Here is a 26,439-nt window from a genome sequence, read left to right as displayed (position 1 = left end):
GTAGGTCACCTGAGGGCGTCTGTTCCCCGCCCAGACAGGACGAGGTTAAAGGAGCAGCTGCTTCGGGGGCTCTGGCTCACCCAGGCCGCGGGGAGGGAGGGGTACAGAGGAGGCGGGGCGAGCCTGCGGCGTCAGAGGCCGGCGTGACGTTGCACCAGCCTGAGGTGCGCAGTCTGTTCTCCCAGGGAAGTTGTCCCTGGATCACGGGACGCTGGCAGTGGCGGGCTGCACGGGCTCCCGGGAGGGGCAGTGTGGAGAGTGACCTGTGCTCGCACTCAGGCTTCTTGGAGGCGGCAGCAGCAGCCCCAGCGTCTCACGCCCGTCTCTGGGGTCCGCGCTATAGCCGCGGCTCGCGCCAGTTTCTGGAGTTCGTTTAGGCGGCGCTCTGAATCCCCTCTCCTTGCGCGCCGCGAAACAAAGAGACAAGAAAAAGTCTCTTGCCTCTTCGGCAGCTGCAGACTTTTTCCCAGTCTCCCTCCCAGCCAGCTGTGGTGCGCTAACCCCTTCAGGCTGTGTTCACGCCGCCAACCCCAGTCCTCTCCCTGCGATCCCACCGAAGCCCGAGCCTCCGCTCCCAGCCCCGCCCGCCCCGGCGGGTGAGCAGACAAGCCTCTCGGGCTGGTGAGTGCTGGTCAGCGCCGAGCCTCTGTGCGGGAATCTCTCCGCTTTGCCCTCCGCACCCCTGTGGCTGCGCTCTCCTCCGTGGCTCCGAAGCTTCCCCCCTCTGCCACCCGCAGTCTCTGCCCGCGAAGGGGCTTCCTAGTGCGTGGAAATCTTTCCTCCTTCACAGCTCCCTCCCACTGGTGCAGGTGCCGTCCCTATTCTTTTGTCTGTGTTATTTCTTTTATCTTTTGCCCTACCCAAGTACGGCGGGAGTTTCTTGCCTTTTGGGAGGTCTGACGTTTTCTGCCAGCGTTCAGTGGGTGTTCTGTAGGAGCAGTTCCACGTGTAGATGTATTTCTACTGTATCTGTGGGAAGGAAGGTGATCTCTGCGTCTTACTCTTCCGCCATCTTCTCTCCTCTCCTATTGGATTCTTATACCAAGTATTTGTCACTTCTTTTCCATAAACTTATTTTATACTGAATCACAATGAATAACTATCATAAAAACAAATAACATGTCAACACATTTATTTGACCAGAACCTTCTTGAGATAATGCCTTAATTTTCATCAAGACTGTAGTGATTAATGTTTCTGATTATGATTATCAAATAACTCATTAGTGATTATATTTCAAAAAGGATTTAAAATATAAAATGTTTCAAGAAACTGGTGAGTCATTTGACTCAGTCTGTTGAAAGATGGGGAAAACTGAAAGGACAATTTTGACCCTTAATATCAGTCACTAATGAAATATATGTTAGGCAAGTGTGCCCGACTTTTACATGCAACACATTCCCAAAGGCCTAGTTTCATGGCAGTTCATTTTGAAGTGCATTCTTGTTTATTCATGAAGAATAAATTGAGCAAAAGTTGTTGCCTTGTCTAACATGACATTAACATAAACCATCAAGTGAGTGGATCAAGGTTTCAGCAAGTGAAGGGTATGTTTTATTAGTTGTTGCTCAATATATGAAGCAGGCAATTGAAGTAAAAGAAAGTAGGTAGTGACTTTATTTTTCATTTGTAAAAAGTTTCAGTTTAATGAGCAGCAGAAAATACGGTTTTGTTATCTTTCATGTGTACTTTTGATAGCTTGTTTAAAAGTTTGTAAATATTTGCTGAATGTGCCTCTTATTAGGTATATGTGTGTGCATGGGTTTTCCTTTCTCAGGCAAACATCCCTTCTCGTGTTTAGCTTTTTATTTTAATAAGACTGTGGACAAATTTCTATCATTCTCCATGCTTTAGAGAGCTCACTAGGGAATAAGAGTGGAAAGAATGTTTTGTACTTTGAGATGATATGTACAGTATCAGTTAGCTTAAAAGCACAAATACCAGTTGGTAAAGTTCATTCAAGCCTTGCTCATAATCAACCATTAACACAAAAGGGTCTAAGCTGTGTGGATAAATTATATATACAGCTTCAATATTTAGACTTACACTTTTGACCATATTCAAGCACGTATTTATCATAGTATTTGGTTTTAAACTCAACAGACTCTCGTTTTTTAGCTCATGTTTCAGAATATCTGATTGGCCCTTTCAACCTCCCAGATTCTGAGCATGGCATATTTCCAGCTGAACTGAGAAAGGTGTATTTTATGAATATATTTGGATATTTTAGTTAAGCAGATGGTTTCTTAAGATTTGGTTATAAGTTCCTTCTAGGGAAAAACATCTTTTTTTTTTTTTCTTGTTCAATTGAATGGCCACCTGGATTGAAAGAACTATAGGCTCTAAATCCAGTCTATTGACAGGTCTTTGTTATTAGCCTCTTGCCTGGAAGTGATCTGGGCAACTTGTGAGAATATTAATGCACTGAGTTCAAAGGTCCCTTTAAAGTCTGTAAACCTATAATTTAAAATATAGGATTGAAAATACAGCTGAATTTTTTGTTGCTTCAATTATAGTAACAGGAATTAAGATAATTAAGATAATTTCTACCGTAAGTCACATAAATAAGATAAAATACATCATCCACTGGCCTCTAAATATTTGCTCCTGTCTCTCTGCCTTGATTTCTTCATCAATAATAGAGGTTAAGAAAAGAATCTCTAATTTCTCTTTCAACTGTAATATTCAATGAATCTATCAGATGTTGAAGTCACCCAAAGGGAAGGGAATTGTTACAAATCCTGACTTGCAAGTACAATTTTCAAACCCAGACTCCAAGCTCTTAAAAGAGTTTCCATGCCACAGAGGGGAATGAAAAAGAGACCTCATAGAACTTAAAAAGAGGAAAGGCTAAAAGGAAAGCAAAGAGGGATTCAGAGCTGCTGAGCTCAGAGTCAGGAGTACGAATCATATTTACTCTGATTTCTTGTTTCTTTTGATGTTGAGTCTCAAAAGAAAACAGCTACCTTATCTGGTTGGTTCCTTCTGCTTCTCTATACACACACATGCACATACACAGACATACATACAGCCCCAGCTCCCACTCTTTAGAAGCTGGAGAAAAGTTATGTTTTGTTTTTTAAAGTGTTCCATAGTTGTTTGGATTATTGCAGAACATTGTGGATTGTCTGATTAATTTAAACATCTTTCCACAGTGATGCACGAAAGCCAACCCAAATTAGTGTCGATGGTCTCATTCCGGGCTTATGTTAGGTCTCTTGGTAATCAAAATGGTAAGAAAAATATATCATGTAAATAGTCTAACAGAATCTTTTTTCTTCCATGAAGGGGTGTAAAAAAGTCTACTCATTCTTATCAGATCCTTATCATCTAAGGTTGAATAAAAAGAAATCTTTTGTAAAAGGGCTTGACATTGTAATAGAATGCTAATACAAGATCACAAAGAGCCATGTTTCAATGGTATTGAATTGTAAAAGGCAATAATTATATATTTTTTCTCTTTTCCTAAAATTATTTTCCTAAAATCATGTATTATCTTGATTTGGAAGTGGATTTGAGTTATCAGTATTACTATTATGAAGAGAAATGTTTTATAAAATGTTCTCTATATATTGTTCACTCACTTTAAATATTGCCCCTATCCTTTTCCACTTCATAAAAACTGTCACAAACTTAAACATTAAATCTTATTTACTGGAACTAAATATATTTATTTTAATATCAGTATAGGACTAAAATACTTTGTTCTTTGACAAAGAGCTATCATTCTGTATTCTTCTGAAGAACACTATAGAGAAAAAAAAAAACACAATGTAAAAATGCAACTATTTAATCATATTCTCTTCAGATTTTATTCTTTTTGTTCCCTTTATTTTGAGATATTTAACCCTGTTGCTGAATACATTTTGAAGATATGGAGAGTTCATAAAATGAACATTTTTTATATAATTGGCACATATAATATACTGCCAATTTTTTGAGGACAAGGATTATTTTTTATTTGTATTCTTTTAACCAAGTCATTAAAAAGTATATGGCACAGAGGGGGTTGTTAAGAAATATTTGTTGAGGTGAATAAATGATTTTATTTGGGAGAGACTTCACAAAATATACAGCATTTAATGTCCTTCTTGAAGAGAAAATCAAATTTTCTTCCTCAGAAATGTTTCCCAGTTATGCTTTATACTTATTAATATATAGTTTCAAAAATTTGTTTTTGGAACATGTTCCTATAATCTATTTCTGGTTCATTTTCATACCTCTCATCACCAGGGGAACAACCTCATAAGACTAAATCAGGGAAGTGTTAGTGTTTTAGAGAATCATCTATGTGTTAAAGTTCTATGACCTCAGGATTAAAAGATAAACTTAACGATGGCTTTGCTGAAGTTAAATTAGTTGGCAGCTTAGAGACAAAGAAAGTAACTCAAAAGATGAACTCTATAAGCAGTGACTCATCTACAGATATTTCCTTGTTTGTTAAAGTACATTCCTTTGGGGATTCTTGTCCCAAAGTTATAAGAAGAACCATTTTTAAGACTTTGAAAGTGAGCATGTTTCTCATGTGACTTGGTTTTGTTCCTTAAAATACATAGAACTTCAAGAACTTCAATTTAAAAAATAGATTTAAAAAACACTCTAGCCTTTTAAACATTCACAGCTAGATAGATTCCAGACTTGCTAAAGAGTTTCCATCCAACATCACTATGATTAGTTTCTTTATTTTGGCCTTAAATACTCTAAACTATCTCAAAAGGCACTGGATGCACCAGTTCTTTTTCTGAAAAGAAAGTCAATAAACATCAGACCTTTGATAGTGGTTTTTTTTTTTTTTTTTTTTTTTTTTGTTTCCTTATGAACAAAAAGACGTTCATGGAACATGAGAATTAAAAATTTTACTTTGGTTTTAATAAAAGTCACATGCCTTTTCAAAGCTATCAGCAAGATAAGAGCAAATGATTATAACAGAATCAGTGGTAAAGTCTCAGCTTTCCTGCAGTCCCTTTATTAACTAAGTTATTTACACCATTTTATGAAGATCTAATAGAGACTGATATTTGGAAAAACAAACCCTAACTTAAATTTTGGGGAAACAGATCTGATAATATCTCACATACATAATGCATTTTTTTTTTAAAGAGATTGGAGTTTATTTATTTATTTATTTTTGGCTGTGTTGGGTCTTCGTTTCTGTGCAAGGGCTTTCTCTAGTTGCGGCAAGTGGGGGCCACTCTTCATCGCGGTGCGCGGCCTCTCACTGTCGCGGCCTCTCCTGTTGTGGAGCACAGGCTCCAGAGGCGCAGGCTCAGTAGTTGTGGCTCACAGGCTCTAGAGCGCAGGCTCAGTAGTTGTGGCTCACGGGCCTAGTTGCTCCGCGGCATGTGGGATCTTCCCAGACCAGGGCTCGAACCCGTGCCCCCTGCATTGGCAGGCAGATTCTCAACCACTGAGCCACCAGGGAAGCCCCATACTGCATTTTTGACTTGGAGAGGTGGAGGAGATTTTCTATCCTAAACTTCCCATTTTACAGACAAAGACACTGAGGCTGTGAAATGACATGGTCAAATGGTGGCAGAGCTGAAGGTCAAGTCCAAGTGCCCCAGTGCCAGTTGGCACTTTCCAGTGTATTCTGGAATATCCTTTTTACTCTAAATCATTACTCTAATAGTTATGAATTTCTATTCAAATTTAGCTAACATACAATTTGCATAAATGAATTTAAAATCAAAATTTGAAACACTCAAATTACAAAAACACATCTTAAAATTATGTATTCAAGGGATAGTGTTTGTTTGTTTACTATTAGTGTACATACTACAAAAAAAAAAACATGTCTCTCTTTTTCTCTTTGTGTATGCTATTAAAAATATAGGTTGCAGCTTCAGTGTCTGTTTTAGAAAACTTTCTGGTAAGAAAAGTCTAATAAACCACTGAACTTATTTAAGAATTTGCCTTGAAAGACAATATTCAAATAACTGGCACAGCCTTGAACTTTGAATTCACTTTAAAACACTCTAGATTTGAATCTCTGAATTTATTACCTGATTTCTTTGACTGAAGGTTGGCTTGCAGACCGTTGTGAAAGACTGGCATGCAGATAGCCTAGGTTAATATTATGTTAAAGGCTTATTTTGGGAGAGCACTTTTTTCATAATACAAGGACATATTTCTACTATTGGAAATTATATTCAGTTCAGATGTTTTAAAAAATTCTCTATCATGAAAATTTCAACATATAATTGTAGGTAAGATTATTTTTCAGAAATATTTCACTCTAAACTCTAGGATGTATTAATGTTAGATATTATATATACTAACTTAGTATAGTATAATATGTGGTTTGTTTACAGCACATTTAAATTTTAAAAATAAATATTTATATAGTATATAATTTATACCAATGCAGGGTGAAATTTTTTAGAAAAAATATAGTACTTGATGTAATATTGATAAAAACAATTCTGTGTAGAAAAGAAATATTCCTTTTATACAAATATATGCAATCATCTACAAAAAAATATGTCACCTACATGAAACATGGATTCACAAGCATGTTGTATGTGTGTTTGCATGTGTGTACACACACGTTAAGTTCAATTCACACACGGCTGCCTCTCTATAGAAGAAGAATATTTACTGGGTGGAAATCCCATCACTGTGTAACCAAGCAGGACCCTATGGGGTATTCCTGGGACAAGCCCTCCTCCATATCCTCTGCTTTAGCTCCTCTCTGAAGTACCTAGATAACAGTATTCGATGCACATTTCCTAAGTTGTTTTACAGATGTGAAACCCCCCACCAAATGGAAGATGTTAACTAATCGATGACCATGAGCACATAGCCTCAGGACTCCTGGAGCTTAAGGACTGATAATGTTAACCCCTGTGACACCGCCCTGTTACCTCACCATCAGCCAATAAGAGAATTGTGGATGAGCTGATCACATACCCTGCAACCCCCCTCCCTCATCTGGCTTTTAAAAATGTTTTGTGAAACCCTTCGGGGAACTCAGAATTTTTTAGAGCATGAGCCACCCGTCTCCTTACTTGGCACTGCAATAAAACTTTCTCTGCTCCAAACTCAGACGTTTTGGTTTGTTTGACCTCACTGTGTGTTGGGCACACGAACTTGTGCTAACAACTATATCCCTGGATTCACTTACATCCTAGATTCATATAACTTTTTTGTGTGTTTTAATGCCAGTAAGTGGAACATGTTATAAACTAATACAGTTGTTTTCTAATAAGTTTTATCACTGTGTATTTGGTACTCTTTCAGAATTCCCTGAAAATGTTAACCAACTGAAAAACTACATTGACTTTCGTAAACATTAATTACTTAGAGTGAAAATGAAACTCATGATTTTCCTTCCTTGAAGTCTTTCAGTTCTGGCTGGAAATATAACGGAAAGACCCCCATTGAATTCCCAGTGGACATTTCTAAAACAGGACCTCTCCCATTGTGTTTGGAATATTCAAACTATTTTTACTCACCCTATTTTTTGCTTGTGATGAGAAAAATTTAGTTTTGTTTCTCTTCAAGGTATAAATAAAATTAAATACATGAAAAAATTCTCAGGGAATTTATAACAAAAATAATAAAATAAACTTAAATGAACTACAAAACAGTTGTCTTGAATAAAAAATACAGCATGAATAATCTTGATTAACCCTGGTACTGAAAATGTCTGTTATTTTAGTCCTTGGAATATGTTTGGACAGAAGTTAGCCTCTCTTCCTAAGTGTCTGGAGATGTAAAGGCTTGTATTGCTTGCATCCATTTATTTAAAATGTAGAATTAATATGCAGTGTGCAATGCTGACTGACATTAATGAGGCTTAGCCCAAGCAACATAACATGCAGTACTTTTGTAATTTAAAATCTTTCAATGTCTTATTGCGCTTGTGAAATGGCTTTATAGTAAGGTAATAATACAAGGAATAAACCAATGGAGAATTGTAAAGAATAGAACATAAGTGTTTAAAGTGTACTTTCTGAGGGTTTTTATTTCTATGCATGCTCATAGCAACTGGGTCAAAGGAGGTTCATAAAGCTCTATATAACATCCATGAACCACTTAAAGAAAATGTTGTAATGTGCAGAGAGCAGCTACAATTTGTGATCCTCATAAAGGTGGTTTTACATTGTTGTTCCTTGGCGAGTAATGACCTACAATTGTATCCAGTTTGTCTATATTAAATTAAAGATCATAGTAGTAATTGCTTAGAAAGAAATTTATAACTGGATGTGGCAAAACATATGGGTTTGTTCATGTATTTATTTACTTAGCAAAATTGAGTTCACACTCATGTACCCAGCACCCTGGCACACTCAATGTTCAGTTGACAGAGGCTTGCTCTGCTGTTGCACATTTAGAGGGAAGCTGCTGAGTAACTTTGACATAAGATGTTATTGTTTAATTCTTAATTGAATTACCAAAATTTCTATAGGACTATAAAATTATTTTCCCTTTATTCCTGCTCTCATTAAATATCATATTGAGAAAAGAAGACAAAATTCAGCTTAATGTAGCCCCTTCACAAACTTTATGATTTTGGGGGGAATATATCTTTCTCTCTCTCTCAAGTTCTGCATTTGTGAATTGTCCATTAAGAAAAGCCTTGAAAGTCATTGCATAGAAGGAAAATCAAGCATTCTCAGGAAATGAACAATATACAGAGTTGCTAAATCTTTATAATAACCAACGATATTTATAGCAATAGATTGCTCTCAAACACCACTTAGGCAATAACACATTGAGAGAAAGCTATTTCTTGGTTACAGTACTTGGCACCTATACTTTTTATTAAATTGTTACAATTGTTTGAAAAATGTCAACCAGCTTATGATAGAGACCATTAAATTTTGGAATAGCATATGTAAGAAGAATCCCTAAACAAAGGGGAAAAAATGTTTCATCTGATAATTCAACTTGAATCATTTACTGAATTTCATCAGATGTTAATTCCACATTCTTAGATTTTTTTTTCCAATCCTCTTTTTGCTTGTATTTGTTAAGATTTTATTTTGTTACAAAGTATTCCTATATCTTAGTGGTTTTGGAATAAGTGGATTCAATTTAGTATATTATAAAATAGTAGGCAGAGGTAAATATTATACTAATACTTTAAAAGTGACCTTCGTGCAATAACAATGTGCACACTAAGAAATACATCTTTTTGTCTGTTAATTTCACTTGATCATAAGGAACTATAATTGATGGAAGCCAACTAGTCTATTTAATGGCCTGTGCCAAAAGACTATATAAAATCAGTTTTTGTTTTTTCACAAATCCCACATGGAACAGTAAGCTTCTTCCTGTTCATTGAGCAGAGGTGACTGCCTCCATCTAGTTAGTCTCTTTGCAAACCTGGACTAAAAATGGAAAGGCTTGTTAGGACAGAGGAGAAAGCAAGTGCTATTGTAGACAAAATGGGAGGAGATACCTTTGGAACATCAAGAAGGGAGAAGAAAGATTACCTCAGGACTGAAAGAAGCTACTGGGTGGGGATTGTGAGAAGGGTGGAGGGGAATTTACACAAAGTGAGAAGGGCTGTTGATCAGTTCAGGGAGTTTTGAAGTAGATCCCAGTCATTGCATACCTGGGGGGTCTGATGCCCTGAAGAACCAAGAGGCTGGACCTGGCAAAGTCTCCTGTGTCGGGAAATGGTGCAGGGCCCAGAAGATGAACAAGAGCTAATCTGTTCATGTATGCAGTAGATCAATTCAAATTTATCCACTTATGTAACATATTACTGTGAGAAAGATGCTTTCGGCTATGAATTACTAAAGGTCCAGTTGGAGAAACAAAGCATGATGACTAAATCCACTGCTTTGTTTATTGTTTTTAATACAGGTATTCTCAATCTATGAGACTAATGTACTTTATTTTTGTGTTAGCATTTACAATACAAAATGTAGGTCTTGGGAATACTAATTTTGCAATTTTGCAATGAATTTGTCTGCTGGAGATGAAAACATAAAAGAAAAAGGAAAACAGCTACAAAGAAATTATTACCCAGGGAGTTAGAAGCCAAAATAATCTAGGTGAATACAAGTCTCTGTAAAAGTCTTGCATTTATGCATTTATTCTTTCATTTCACTTAAAATTTTCACATAAAATATTTATAAAATACCTGGTAATGCTGCAGGCATTGTACTATATACTGGAGATAAATTGTCAACAGGAGGATCATGTTCTCTTGTGAAGTGAAAGAAAGCAAAACCTATTTAGAGGAAGTAGTGAAAGACCTTTAAGCCGTAGTACCATAGAAAGAAAACCAGCATGTTCCTCACCTGTTTCTAAAAGAAACATTTTCTACTAAAAAAGGAAGGGTTTATCCTGAGCCAAATCAGAAGGGATCTATCGCCCACGTGGTACCTTTATTTCTGAAGATGCACCATTTCAAGATTTTATAGTTTATAAAGCTCTTTCATAACCACTATCTACAATCTTGTTGAGGTGGATGAAACAGATTTTTAACAAAGCCATGTTAATTCTTTTTCTATGTGCTAATTCATTTTCAGTTATTTGAAAAGCTCAGAAAAAGTAAAGAGAAATAAGGAAAATACCTATGTCCCTGGCACCCAGAACAAATATATGTTAATATTTTCTGATATTTCTGTCTCCAATTTTTAAAGAAAAATACTTTTTTTAATTAAAGAAGAGAGGCAAAACAATTTTTTTTTAAATTTTTACAAAATAAACAAGCAGACGTCTGTATACTATTTGTACAGTTGACATTCCTTTTGAGTACTTTTACAGTTCACAGTTTTTTCTCATTCTACATAAGTAATCTCTACACTGATATGTATTCTAGCCATCTGTATTTCTATGATTTTAAAACTAAATACCATTTATATGGTATTTGGTTTTTAAATTTATTATACTGCATTTTCATTTTAAATCAAAACATGTATTGCATAAGGTGAATACCTATCTGTTCACACTTCTTGATGAGCGTTTTAGCTTTGTTTTCCAATCATATTTAATGATGACAGGACAATAAGCCAGTAGAGAAGGACTCATAGAAGACATTAGAGAGAAGGCAGGAGATACAAGCTCAAGCCTTCCTGATTTGAGACAGTAAGTTTCAGGACACTAAATGATTGGAACAAATTTTCAGAAATCGGAATGTACACTAAGGATCTCTTAAAATATAAATTTTATCAGCTTCCTGAAATATTCACAAAGATATGTGGTTTGATGTAAGCATGTTTAGGAACACTCTAATAGTCCTTCTCTTGTCTGCTTATAAATAGGAAATTGTTCATGGATCTGTTTGAGAAAGTATTTTAGAATCGGGAACCAGTGGAGAATGCCATCAGAAAACATACTTCCTGAGAAAGTAATCAAGCTTCATTTTCTCCAAGCTTTTCAGTTTTAACAATGACAATAACAACACGAACAGTTAAATGATTCCAGAAGGAAAGCATGAGAGATAAAAAGACAACAAGGAGTTTGTGGTGTCCTGGAGGGCGAGTGACATAAATACATCTTGAAGGAAGGAATTATCAGTTGTGTCAAGTGAGAGGAGGACTGAGAATTGGCTTTGAGTTGCTATCCTTGGTGATGGTGAAAGAACAGTTTCAATGGAAAAGGGTGGTAAAAAAAGTGACACACATGGGCTTCTCAAAGGAATGGGTGGAGAGCTTGAAAACACCAAGTACAGACAATCCTTTAAAGTAGATTATTTTCTGTAAATGTCAATTTTTTATTGACCTTTAGAACCTTTGTATTAAAAATTTAAGAATGTTTACCAATTCTTCATGAAAGCAATCTCTAGTTTCTTAAAATGGGTAGGAATAATAGTTTCAGTGGGAGGTTTTAACAGAAGGAATTGTTATTTAATGAAACCTATAGCATAAAAATACAAGGCGGCTGCCTCTATAATGATTGTATAAATTTTATACCAGCACCATTGATTTTTAGCAAACATTGTTTTTGTAAGAAGGTAGGAGGAGTAACAGAATAACAGGCCAAATTGCTGCTACTACAGAGTTGGGTGGAAAATGTAAAGAACCGCCTTCATAGCAAAGAAAACAGCAGTGTCTTACTTATGGTTATGTGTTTTTTCATAAAACTTTTATTGCTTTTGCTACTGCTGTTGCTTTTCTCCTGATATTTTGTTTATGAAGTACTTCATTAGGAATTTGTGTCAAAAATGAAAGAGCTAATATTCCTGATTATGAGCCAAATTTGTGTAGGTATTTCTGTAGATAGTGAATGACAATTTCCCAGGAACTATGACAAGTGTTTATGGGAGGGAAGCATTATACACATAATAAAATGAGACTATTAAATGGAAAATATCAGATAGACTTTAAAGTATAAAATAAATGTATTTACAGTGATTGCCATTGAATATGATTGTTGTTAGTGAGCTCTAGCTCTAAGTTTGATTTACATATGAATCCTGCAATATTAAATCTGTTTTAGCAAATCCATCTTAGTCATAATTCATTATATAGTTATTCATATCAAATTTGGAAAATGTAAAATTTTTTTTGAATTTTTGAATTTTATTTTATTTATTTTTTTATCCAGCAGGTACTTATTTGTTATCTATTTTAGACATATTAGTGTATATTTAGTGGGTGAAATCTCAAGACTTTTACAATAAAACTTCTTTCTATTTTCAGCTGCAACTCTCTTTGAAATAGAAACTTGTTGGGAAGAATTCATAGCAATTAAATTGTTTTTCCCTTAAGAACTTGTTTCCTTAAAGTTTGGGCTATTAATAATATCAGATCTCAAAATACTGTTTATAGCGTATTTTTTCTTTCTTTTTTGCTCTGATTCATAGATTTGTAATCCCCAGAGGCTATTTACCTCATAACACTCAAAAAATTTAAAAAGTGATGAAATAACAGTGTATTAAACTTTTCCTTGGATTTCATTCACTGTTCCATAGACAGAGGCTGCTCCAGAATTAGACACCGGAAAGGCATAGGGGTGAAATCTTGTTTAGATAGAGGAACTTACCCTGGTGTGAGTTATATTGCAAATGCATTCATTTTGCTTATATTTTATTCACTACTTTAGGGAGGTAAAGAAGGAATGATGATAAAAGCTCACCTTTGACACCCACTGTATATAAAGCACCATTCCATTATTTGGTTGTCCTCTCTTATATTAAGTCCAGTTCTATAACTTCTCATCATTGGGTCTAACCATTAAATTTCATTCACTAATAACCTCTGTTCCTATCCTCATAGCATATCTCACATGATCCATGGTTAAAGCACTATTGAAGTACTTGTAGCTCATAGGCAAGTCCTGAGAATTAATGTCTTCTAGACTTTGCATATGCTGTCTGTTCTGTCCTGACTACTGTGCTGGCCATGATTGCCTCATTGACCCATCTTTCAAGACTCTGCTTACAGGAGTCTCACAGTTCTCTCTTCTCTGTCCCTTAGCAACTTATGCATATCACAGTGTTTTTTTTGTTTGTTTGTTTCCAATTATGGCTTCACTGCTAGTGTGAGACTATTGCAGATATGAAATGCCATACCTTTGTGAGACACTAAAATCCTGATACATAACCTGCACTCAGCAAATATCTGATGATCAAACAAATGAACAAACAGAATAGAATACATGAATGAATAAGCAACTGAATGAATCCCTTAAGGGAGTTATGGCAGAGTAGCAATAGCCCAAGTCTTGTCACTTAGGAGTGATTTTACTGGACAAATCTTTGCACAGAGGGCTTTGAATATATCTGAACCTCTGCCTTCCCCATCTGTTAAAGTAGTATTATATTTTCTACCTCTCTCTGCAGAGGTTTCTTGTGGATAATACATAAAATCTTATATGTAAAGGTATAAAGTATTATGCAAATAAAGGATTTTTTCAGTTTCAGAGGCATTATGATATATCCATGAAAAAAAAAATCACCAGTATCACCTAATACACAGCAGGTGTATTGGAAAAGGATGAACAAATGCTAAGGAGAAAGAGATCAGAATGAAAGAGGAGTGAGGCCAAAATTCCTTATAGTATCCTGAGGCCAGAAAAGAAATGAAAACCCTAATCCAGGGATTCTAAACTCTGGCTGCACATTATAATTAGCTGGGTATTTCAAAAATATTTTTGCCTGAGCCCTAATTTATCTGGTGTGAGGTGGGGCTCAGTCATTGAGACTTTTTAAAGCTCCCTGGGTGATTCTAATACACAGGCAGAATGAGAGCCACTGCTGGGCCACAGGAATTGAGGAAAAGTTTCTAGGGAGAAAAACTGCATAATACATGAGATGTTTTACAAAGATTAATCAGCATGAATAGATATGAGGAGAAGCTAGGGATAGGAATTGAGAGACTAAAATGTCACAGATGAAAATAACTGTTTTAAGGCCTAAACTTTTTTTTTTTTTGAAAGCTAAGGAAGCTGCTGTGGAGAGATATCAAAGATATGCCTTCATAATTAACAGTGAAGTTGTTCAGACAAACTCAGGCACACTCCAAGAATTAATACTGGCAGAGCAGCATTTTACAAACTACATCTAAGTCACTCAGGTTGCAAACAGAGGCTAAATGCAATCACCATTTGTTTCATTGCCCACGAAGAGTTCCTAGAAGAGGTAGGCTTTGAACAGGCTTGAAATAATATTGTTTGTAGAGAGGGCAGGCATATAATTTTTTTGATGCTGAAAGGTTTCTAATATGGGTTTACTTTTCAGAGTCATGCTTTCCTAGTCTGCCATATTGCTATGGCTCTTAAACAAACAAAGAAAGATAAATGAGATAATTAATAATTGATATTGTTGGAATGTAATGAAAGGTATTCTGAAATTATTTTTAGAATATTTTCCATTTTTCTGTGTTTAAAATAAAAAAAAGTTTTAAAAAATGTAATGCGAATATTTTAAAATACACATAAATATATAAAATGGTGGTTTTGAGATGAAAACATACTGACCTCAATTATACCAAACTCTAAAACTCACTTGCTTTTTAAAATGTATTTAATAGTAATTTTCTAACGGATTGTTCTCTGGTATGGGGAAAGTGAAATTTCATTAGTGAACCAAAAATGTGGCATCCTAGTTTGAAAAATATCATCTTCCCTTCTTACATCATAAAAACCTGTGCATACTTTGTAGTCTTATGAGAGAGGAAAGGTTATATACCAATGATGAGCCCCTTTGGGAGGCACTACAGTATCTTTTATTAAAGTAGAAACCTGAGACACCCCAATGTGATATTTAATAAATGACCGAGCAGCCTTGAATCTAATAAGAGATTTAGGAAAGAAGGAAGCAAGGATGACAGAAAATGAATAATATCTTGTTTTCACATAAAACAACTCTTGTGAGGAATATGGAAAACGATCATTTAAACATTTTCATGGAGAAAGGCCAAGTCATAATTTAATATCTTATGTTTTACAGTTCACATCCATTTCCAGGTGAATTATTTTAGTTAACCTGTATCTAAAAATATTTTTTATTTGGTACAGAAAAAAGTGAAGTAATATTTTAAGACCTTAAACTTTTAATTTTTCAGTTTTATCTATTTAAAATGTGTCATTTATAAGGGGCATGCATATGGTAGATAAGGTATGGAGCATGGTCCCAGAAAGCTGGGTAACAGCCCAACTTTGGGAAAAATATATTTTTATGCCTCATTTTCCTCATCTGTGACTGGGGGTACTAATAATATCTATTATTATTTTTTATACGATATACCATTCATACTATATACCATTTTTTATTTTTTTGGTAAAGGCTCAGTATGAATGCAGGTACCTGAGTGAGACCCCTGTTAGTTCACAAGGACCTCCTTTATTAGTCGCTTAGCAAATAACCATGTCTCTCAATAGACACTCTTAATGTGGAGTAGTTTATCACAATTATTTGGTAATCTCTTTCAGTGTAACTCACACAGCAAAAGTGACAATATTCCTGTCACTCCTCAGAAATGTCCCAGCTCTGCGGGTTTCCACATTCAGGAGAAAGAAGAAAGCCATTACGAGGTATGCCATAACTCTATAGAGACCATGTTGGTACTGAGCGATTTGCATTTTCCTAGTGGTTTTAAATACTCTAAGTTAACTGTTATAAATATTTTCTTTGATGACCTCTTTTACGGTCGTATTTTTACACTAGTACCTTTTTTTAAACAACTTTAAATAAACGATATTAGAACAAAAAGGAAGTAACAATCTTTTTCCTTTTTTGGTAATGGTCGAACTATGAAATATATTGTTCTTGTCATTGAATGCAAAGTGTTGATTTTTACCAATTTTTGGAGAAAGTAATGAGCAACTTTATTTTTAAATGTTCTTAATTCATTTTTATTAGTTGACCTAAAAATGCCCACATCCATTTATTGAAAGATTGATTTTGCTTCATCCGCTATACTCAAGGAAGACAAAGAACACAACGCTGCTCAATAACAGGTTAAATTGGAGTTTTCATTAATCTTTTCTTTTTTACTACTTTTTCTCAGCTTGATCCTTTAGTGTCCTGTATGTTTGAGTTTAAAATAAAAATCATCATTTTCCTTTTTTATTAATGGGTTCATCCACTGTATAAGATCCATATTTTTTTCTTTTTTGGGGGGGAGAGGGAGAGCTATTCCAGTACCAATTATTCTATTATGGCTGGATGTAGGAATATGTTATTTTTCATTTTAAAAAAATAGTGATTTAAAACACATAACATGAAATTTACTATTTTAATCATTTTAAGTGTAGAGTTTAATAATGCTAAGTATGTTCACATTGTGCAATAAAAGATCCATATTTTTAATGAATTGTGTTTCAATAATTGACTCTAGTATTAATACACACATATTTGTTTCATCTATTGTCCACTGTCATAATATAGATTGTAAAAAGATGATGGAGAGATAGATTATGTGTATGGGCATATATGTATGTGTGTGTGCTGGTGTGTTCATGTGTTTTCTATTTTCTCATTGAAGCTAGGTTTTCCCCCCCATTTCCTTAAAGGTACTGAAAATGTTTTGATTATTATTAACAGTAAAGTGTTTTTGCCAACTAAAGGAATCTATCCTTGTCAAAGTTCCGGGTGTAATGTAGGTCAGAGAAACTACTTTGATTAATAGAAATTTGATTGAGCAGGCAACTTCTTTTTTTGGACGTACCATTAACTGAGGTGGAAAAAGGATAAAGTGACATTTGGGGCAGCTTATCCCCTAATTTTTCCTCCATGTATTTTTTTCTTATTTTTCTTTTTCTTTGTGTAGAGCTATTTAGAAACATCCTTCTAAACTACAGCATATAGTCTTCTTCCTGCTTTGCTTTTATTTTCTTTATCTTTCTCTCTCCAAAATCTTAATCACTTGACAGTTGAGAGAAGAACTGTAATTTTTAACCCTTTGATTGTTCATCATCACTATGTATGTGTCAAGTGTCTAGAACACAGGAGTGTGTGCCATTACTCACCCTTATTCCATTCAATAATAACACAACCCTTATTCTATGGCAGAAATAAATGTTTCATTCATAAACACTCATTTAAATCTTTAAAAAGCCCATCCAGAAAGCCATTGAAATCCAAGTTGATTTCAAATTCCTAAGAATTATACTCATTTTTATAACATTTTCATGTCTGTATCTTTGCAGTAAAGAATCCATACTCCCCAGAGACCTCTTGGATTACCCAAGAGGGTAGAATATGGAAATGGTTAACTGAAGATTTTCTTATTTTTTCTAAGGAATTTAAATGAGCTGTAATTAAAATAATTTTCTAGGAACCAGATATTTTTCTTCCCTAGATATTTTATAAGTCTCAAAGCATAGGAACACAGTGTGTACAGAGTTTATTAGACTAAAGTTCTAGAGAATATTGACAAGAAAAAATGATACTAAAAGTTACAATGTCAATTTATATTATGACTCCAATCATCAAAGAATAGTGAAAGTAAATCTGCTGTGCTATGTTCATAAACAAAGGAAAGAAAGAAAATACTTTAGAAAACTTTTATCACACAAATTCTCATTTAACCATCATATATACTCCAGGCCAATTGTAGTCTGAGTGGTTTCAAAGTAAGTTATCTCTTAGGTCCTATATATCTCTAGTGGTCTATGATACCATAAAAGATGATGATTTAGACAACTGAAACTTTTGTAGCATGTCCTCTGTGCCAGATCTGTTTCAAGCTCCTTATGTGTGTATTGCTTTTGATAATAATATGCCTAATTTCTTAAGTACACATTTTTTTAAATGCAGAATGACAATCTCTGATTTTTTTTAACGTTTTTATTGGAGTATAATTGCTTTACTATGGTGTGTTAGTTTCTGCTTTATAACAAAGTGAATCAGTTATACTTATACATATATCCCCATATCTCTTCCCTCTTGCGTCTCCCTCCCTCCCACCCTCCACATCCAACCCTTCTAGCTGGTCACAAAGTACCGAGCTGATCTCCCTGTGCTATGCGACTGCTTCCTACTAGATACCTATTTTACATTTGGTAGTGCTTATATGTCCATATATACACTACCACTCTCTCACTTTGTCCCAGCTTACCCTTCCCCCTCCCCTTGTCCTCAAGTCCATTCTCTAGTAGGTCTGCGTCTTTATTCCCATCTTGCCCCTAGGTTCTTCATAACCATTTTTTTTTTCTTTAGATTCCATATATATGTGTTAGCATACAGTATTTGTTTTTCTCTTTCTGACTTACTTCACTCTGTATGACAGACTCTAGGTCCATCCACCACACTACAAATAATTTGATTTCGTTTCCTTTTATGGCTGTGTAATATTCCATTGTATATATGTGCCACAACTTATTTATCCTTTCATCTGTCGCTGGACACTTAGGTTGCTTCCATATCCTGGCTATTGCAAATAGAGCTGCAATGAACATTTAGGTACATGACTCTTTTTGAATTATGGTTTTCTCAGGGTATATGCCCACTAGTGGGATTGCTGGGTCGTATGGTAGTTCTATTTTTAGTTTTTTAAGGAACTTCTATACTGTTCTACATAGTGGCTGTATCAATTTACATTCCTACCAACAGTGCAAGAGGATACCCTTTTCTCCTCACCCTCTCCAGCATTTATTGTTTCTAGATTTTTTGATGATGGCCATTGTGACCGGTGTGAGATGATATCGCATTGTAGTTTTGATTTGCATTTCTCTAATGATTAGTGATGTTGAGCATCCTTTCATGTGTTTGTTGGCAATCTGTATATCTTCTTTGGAGAAATGTCTTTTTAGGTCTTCTGCCCATTTTTGGATTGGGTTTTTTGTTTTTTTGATAGTGAGCTGCATGAGCTGCTTGTAAATCTTGGAGATTAATCCTTTGTCAGTTGCTTCATTTGCAAATATTTTCTCCGATTCTGAGGGTTGTCTTTTCATCTTGTTTATGGTTTCCTTTGCTGTGCAAAAGCTTTTAAGTTTCATTAGGTCCCATTTGTTTATTTGTGTTTTTATTTCCATTTCTCTAGGTCAAAAAGGATCTTGCTGTGATTTATGTCATAGAGTGTTCTGCCTATGTTTTCCTGTAACAGTTTCATAATGTCTGGCTTTACATTGAGTTCTTTAATCCATTTTGAGTTTATTTTTGTGTATGGTGTTAGGGAGTGTTCTTATTTCATTCTTTTACATGTAGCTGTCCAGGTTTCCCAGCACCACTTATTGAAGAGGCTGTCTTTTCTCCATTTTATATTCTTGCCTCCTTTATCAAAGATAAGGTGACCATATTGCGTGGGTTTATCTCAGGGCTTTCTATTCTCTTCCATTGATCTATATTTCTGTTTTTGTGCCAGAACCATACTGTCTTGATTACTGTAGCTTTGTACTATAGTCTGAAGTCAGGGAGCCTGATTCCTCCAGCTCTGTTTTTCTTTCTCAAGATTGCTTGGGATATTCGGGGTCATTTGTGTTTCCATACAAATTGTGAATTTTTTTGTTCTAGTTCTGTGAAAAATGCCATTTTTAGTTTGATAGGGATTGCATTGAATCTGTACATTGCTTTGGGTAGCATAGTCATTTTCACAATGTTGATTCTTCCAATCCAAGAACATGGTATATCTCTCCATCTATTTGTATCATCTTTAATTTCTTTCATCAGTGTCTTATAATTTTCTGCATACTGGTCTTTTGTCTCCTTAGGTAGGTTTATTTTTAGGTATTTTAATCTTTCTGTTGCAATGGTAAATGGGAGTGTCTTCTTAATTTCACTTTCAGATTTTTCATCATTAGTATATAAGAATGCAAGAGATTTCTGTGGATTAATTTTGTATCCTGTTACTTTACCAAATGCATTGATTAGCTCTGTAACTTTCTGGTAGCATCTTTAGAATTCTCTATGTGTAGTATCATGTCATCTGCAAACAGTGACAGCTTTACTTCTTCTTTTCCAATTTGGATACCTTTTATTTCTTTTTCTTCTTTGATTGCTGTGGCTAAAACTTCCAAAACTATGTTGAATAATAGTGGTGACAGTGGGCAACCTTGTCTTGTCCCTGATCTTAGTGGAAATGGTTTCAGTTTTTCAGCATTGAGGATGATGTTGGCTGTGGGTTTGTCATATATGGCCTTTATTATGTTGAGGTAAGTTCCCACTATGCCTCCTTTTTTGGAGGGTTTTTATCATAAAGGGGTGTTGAATTTTGTTGAAAGCTTTCTCTGTATCTATTGAGATGATCATATGGTTTTTCTCCTTCAGTTTGTTAATATGGTTTATCACATTGATTGATTTGCATATATTGAAGAATCTTTGCATTCCTGGAATAAACCTCACTTGATCATGGTGTATGATCCTTTTAACGTGCTGTTGGATTCTGTTTACTAGTATTTTGTTGAGGATTTTTGCATCTATGTTCATCAGTGACATTGGTCTGTAATTTTCTTTTTTTGTGACATCTGTGTCTGGTTTTGGTATTAGGGTGATGGTTACCTCATAGAATGAGTTTGGGAGTGTTCCTCCCTCTGCTATATTTTGGAAGAGTTTGAGAAGGATAGGTGTTAGCTCTTCTCTAAATGTTTGATAGAATTCGACTGTTAAGCCATCTGGTCCTGGGCTTTTGGTTGTTGGAAGATTTTTAATCACAGTTTCATTTTCAGTGCTTGTGATTGGTCTGTTCATATTTTCTATTTCTCCCTGGTTCAGTCTCAGAAAGTTGTGCATTTCTAAGAATTTGTCCATGTCTTCCAAGTTGTTCATTTTATTGGCATACAGTTGCTTGTAGTAATCTCTCATGATCCTTTGTATTTCTGCAGTGTCAGTTGTTACTTCTCCTTTCTCGTTTCTAAGTCTATTGATTTGAGTCTTCTCCCTTTTTTTCTTGATGAGTCTGGCTAGTGGTTTATCAATTTTGTTTATCTTCTCAAAGAACCAGCTTTTAGTTTTATTGATCTTTGCTCTTGTTTCCTTCATTTGTTTCTCATTTATTTCTGATGTGATCTTATGATTTCTTTCCTTCTGCTAAATTTGGAGTATTTTTGTTCTTCTTTCTCTACTTGCTTTAGGTGTAAGGTTAAGTTGTTTATTTGAGATGTTTCTTGTTTCTTAAGGTAGGATTGTATTGCTATAAACTTCCCTCTTAGAACTGCTTTTGCTGCACCCCATAAGTTTTGGGTTGTCGTGTTTTCATTGTCATTTGTTTCTGGGAATTTTTTTATTTCCTCTTTGATTTCTTCAGTGACCTCTTGGTTATCATGTAGTGTATTGTTTAGCCTCCATGTGTTTGTATTTTTTACAGATATTTTCCTGTAACTGATAACTAGTCTTATAGTTTTGTGATCAGAAAAGATACTTAGTATGATTTCAATTTTCTTAAATTTACCAAGGCTTGACATGTGATCCATGATATGATCTATCCTGGAGAATGTTCCATGAGCACTTGAGAAGAAAGTGTATTCTGTTGTTTTTGGATGGAATGTCCTATAAATATCAATTAAGTCCATCTTGTTTAATGTATCATTTAAAGCTTGTGTTTCCTTTTTTATTTTCATTTTGGATGATAAGTCCATTGGTGAAAGTGGGGTATTAAAGTCCCCTACTATGACTGTGTTACTGTTGATTTCCCCTTTTATGGCTGTTAGTATTTGCCTTATATATTGAGGTGTTCCTATGTTGGGTGCATAAATATCTACAACTGTTATATCTTCTTCTTGGATTGATCCCTTGATCATTATGTAGTGTCCTTTTTGTCTCTTTTAATAGTCTTTGTTTAAAAGTCTATTTTGTCTGATATGAGAATTGCTACTCCAGCTTTCTTTTGATTTCCATTTGCATGGAATATCTTTTTCTATCCCCTCACTTTCAGTCTGTATGTGTCCCTAGGACTGAAGTGGGTCTCTTGTAGACAGCATATATATGGGTCTTGCTTTTGTATCCATTCAGCCAGTCTATGTCTTTTGGTTGGAGCATTTAATCCATTTACATTTAAGGTAATTATCAATACATATGTTCCTATTACCATTTTCTTAATTGTTTTGGGTTTGCTATTGTAGGTCTTTCCCTTCTCTTGTGTTTCCTGCCTAGAGAAGTTCCTGTAGCATTTGTTATAAAGCTGGTTTGGTTGTGCTGAAATCTTACCTTTTGCTTGTTTGTAAAGGCTTTAATTTCTCCATCAAATCTGAATGAGATCCTGCTGGGTAGAGTAATCTTGATTGTAGGTTTTTCCCTTTCATCACTTTAAGTATGTCCTGCCACTCCCTTCTGGCTTGCAGAGTTTCTGCTGAAAGATCATCTGTTAACCTTATGGGGGTTCAATTGTATGTTATTTGTTGCTTTTCCCTTGATGCTTTTAGTATTTTTTCTTTGTATTTAATTTTTGATAGTTTGATTAATATGTTTCTTGGCATGTTTCTCCTTGGTTTTATCCTCTATGGGACTCTCTGTGCTTCCTAGAGTTGATTGACTATTTCCTTTCCCATGTTAAGGAAGTTTTCAACTATAATCTCTTCAAATATTTCCTCAGTCCCTTTCTTTCTCTCTTCTTCTTCTGGGACCCCTATAATTCGAGTGTTGGTGCATTTAATATTGTCTCAGAGGTCTCTGAGACTGTCCTCAATCCTTTTCATTCTTTTTTCTTTATACTGCTCTGCATTAGTTATTTCCACTATTTAATCTTCCAGGTCACTTATCTGTTCTTCTGCCTCAGTTATTCTGCTATTGATCCCTTCTAGAGAATTTTTAATTTCATATATTGTGTTGTTCATAATTGTTTGTTTGCTCTTTAATTCTTCTAAGTCCTTGTTAAACATTTCTTGCATTTTCTCCATTGTATTTCCAAGATATTGTATCATCTTTACTATCATTACTCTTAATTCTTTTTCAGATAGACTGCCTATTTCCTCTTCATTTGTTAGTTCTGATGCGTTTTGGCCTTGCTCCTTCATGTGCTGTGTGTTTCTTTATCTTCTCATTTTGCTTAACTTACTGTGTTTGGGGTCTCCTTTTCGCAGGCTGCTGGTTCGTAGTTCCTGTTGTTTTTGGTGTCTACCCCCAGTGGCTAAGGTTGGTTCAGTGGGTTGTGTAGGTTTCCTGGTAGATGGGACTAGTGCCTGATTTCTGGTGGATGAGGCTGGATCTTGTCTTTCTGGTGGGCAGGTCCACATCTGGTGGTGTGTTTTGGGGTGTCTGTGACCTTATTATGATTTTAGGCTGCCTCTCTCCTAATGGGTGGGGTTGTGTTTCTGTCTTGCTAGTTGTTTGGCATAGGTTGTCCAGCACTGTAGCTTGCTGGTCGTTGAGTGGAGCTGGGTCTTGACGTTGAGATGGAGATGTCTGGGAGATTTTTGCCGTTTGATATTACGTGGAGCTGGGATGTCTCTTGCAGATCAATGTCCTGATCTTGGCTCTCCCACCTCAGAAGCACAGCCCTGATGCCTGGCTGGAGCACTAAGACCCTGTCATCCACATGGCTCAGAATTAAATGGAGAAAAAAAGAAAGAAATAAAGAAAAAGATAAAATAAAATAGAATAAAAGTTATTAAAATAGAAAATGAAAAATAATTATAAAAAAAGTTTTTAAAGTAATTTAAAAAAAGAAAGAAGAGAAAAACCAAACCAAAAAACAAATCCACCAATGATAACAAGCATTGAAAGCTATTCTAAAAAAAGAAAAACGAAAAACATAAAAAACAGACAGACAGAACCCTAGGACAAATGGTTAAAGCAAAGCTCTACAGAGGAAATCACACACAGACGCATACACATACACACTCACAAAAAGAGAAAAAGGGAAAAAATTTATATATATAGTTGCTCCCAAAGTCCACCTCCTCAATTTGGGATAATTCGTTGTCTATTCAGGTATTCCACAGATGCAGGGTACATCAAGTTGACTGTGGAGATTTAATCCGCTGCTTCTGAGACTGCTGGGAGAGAGTTCCCTTTCTCTTCTTTGTTCGCACAGCTCCTGGGATTCAGCTTTGGATTTGACCCTGCCTCTGTGTGTAGGTCGCCTGAGGGCGTCTGTTCTTTGCTCAGACAGGACAGGGTGAAAGGAGCAGCTGCTTCAGGGGCTCTGGCTCACTCAGGCCGTGGGGAGGGAGGGGTACGGAGTGCGTGGTGAGCCTGTGGTGGCAGAGGCTGACGAGAAGTTACACCAGCCTGAGGCATGCTGTGTGTTCTCTTGGGGAGTTGTCCCTGGATCACGGGACCCTGGCAGTGGCGGGCTGCACAGGCTCCCAGGAGGGGAGGTGTGGATAGTGACCTGTGCTTGCACACAGGCTTCCTGGTGGCTGCAGCAGCAGCCTTAGAGTCTCATGCCCGTTTCTGAGGTCTGCACTGATAGCCGCGGCTTGCGCGCATCTCTGGAGCCCCTTTAAGCAGCGCTCTTAATCCCTTCTCCTCACGCACCAGGAAACAAAGAGGCAAGAAAAAGTCTCTTGGCTCTTTGGCACTTCCAGACCTTTTCCTGGACTCCCTCCCGGCTAGCTATGGCACACTAGCCCCCTTCAGGCTGTGTTCACACAGTCAACCCCAGTCCTCTCCCTGGAATCCGACTGAAGCCCGAGCCTCAGCTCCCGGCCCCCACCTGTCCCAGCGCGTGAGCAGACAAGCCTCTCGGGCTGGTGAGTGCTGGTCGGCACCGATCCTCTGTGAGGGAATCTCTCAGCTTTGCCCTCTGCACCCCCGTTGCTGCGCTGTCCTCCATGCCTCCAAAGCTTCCCCCCTCCGCCACCCGCAGTCTCCACCTGTGAAGGGGCTTCCTAGTGTGTGGAAACCTTTCCTCCTTCACAGCTCCCTCCCACTGGTGCAGGTCCCATCCCTATTCTTTTGTCTCTGTTTTTTCTTTTTTCTTTTGCCCTACCCAGGTACATGGGGAGTTTCTTGCCGTTTGGGATGTCTGATGTCTTCTGCCAGCATTCAGTAGGTGTTCTGTAGGAGTTGTTCTACATGTAGATGTATTTCTGATGTATCTGTGGGGAGGAAGGTGATCTTCATGTCTTACTCTTCTGCCATCTTGAAGCTCCTCCTCTGATGTTTCTTATAAAATAAAACTTAAAGATAGAACTGATGTCAGCTTTGGAGTTCTATAAAGCATTCTGAGAGACAGGATTTCTGTATAAATGCTTAATATCTGTAGACCAATAACTAGGGAATCAGTTTAGTAAGCAGTTCCTTAAAAGTTATTAATCTAATATTAATCTTTCTTGAGAATTTATAACTAAAGGCAATTATGATCTAAAAGTTGGTGCTTGTAATATGCTGTTATTTTTTTCTTCATATTGAATAATGGACTAAACTTGGTAAATATATGTATATTCTTAATTTTCAATTTTCTTACAATTTATACTTTCCTTCTTTAATCACCTTACTTTGTGAAAAAGAGCACGTTTGTTCTATCTATCATAAAAATACTTAATTATATAAAACTATTCTGTTTTTCAAGTAGAAAGTAATATTTATGTCAATTAATATTTATTAATCAAATTCAGTTATTAAATCTGTACTATGACATTAGATACAAAATAAAATTAAGGCTGATATGACTAGCAAGATTTTAATCACACTTAAACTATCGCTCAACTTATCACTCTTAATTTACATATAACAATTACTGCTTACTTATAGAGAAATGTTAATATCATCTATTGGGCAATTTTTGCCCAAACACTAGTCTAAGCACTTTATGTGTATTACAAAATTTCATCTAATCTATTACTGGGTATAAAACGTGCTACAATTTCATGTACCACTATGGAAAAATGGCTGTTAATTAAACTCTAATAAATGTTTATTTATGATTTATTTAATATGTGTCCTGCTTTAAGATATGAGGAAATATAGGAAATTTTCATATTACAATTATTAAAATATAGCTCATTTAATTCTAATGACAACCCCATTAGGTAGGTACTATTATTATTATTCCCATTTTACAGATGTGGAAACTGAGACACACAGAGGTTATGTAATTCTTCTCAAATTCACAAAGATAGTAGTTACTGAAGATGGAGTAAACTACAACACATGGCTTCAGAAACTTCAACGTAACTACCCTGTGATAATGTGTAATAAAAACAAAAATCACCGGC

General features: G+C 35.8%; 1 protein-coding gene across 1 annotated transcript in view; it reads left to right on the top strand.

Moving 5' to 3' along the window:
* The window catches only part of PCDH9 (protocadherin 9), a 1,000,311-nt gene that overhangs the window by 339,475 nt on the left and 634,397 nt on the right, over positions 1–26,439 (top strand). Inside the window, exon 3 of the mRNA XM_059902787.1 lies at positions 15,835–15,936. Coding sequence (XP_059758770.1) covers positions 15,835–15,936 — 102 coding nt within the window. The remainder of the gene's footprint in view (positions 1–15,834; positions 15,937–26,439) is intronic.

The sequence above is a fragment of the Balaenoptera ricei genome, chromosome 18, assembly GCF_028023285.1.
Source record: "Balaenoptera ricei isolate mBalRic1 chromosome 18, mBalRic1.hap2, whole genome shotgun sequence".
Classification (NCBI taxonomy): domain Eukaryota; kingdom Metazoa; phylum Chordata; class Mammalia; order Artiodactyla; family Balaenopteridae; genus Balaenoptera; species Balaenoptera ricei.
The sequence above is the reverse complement of the archived record's forward strand: the minus strand, read 5'-3'. Positions and strand labels throughout refer to the sequence as shown.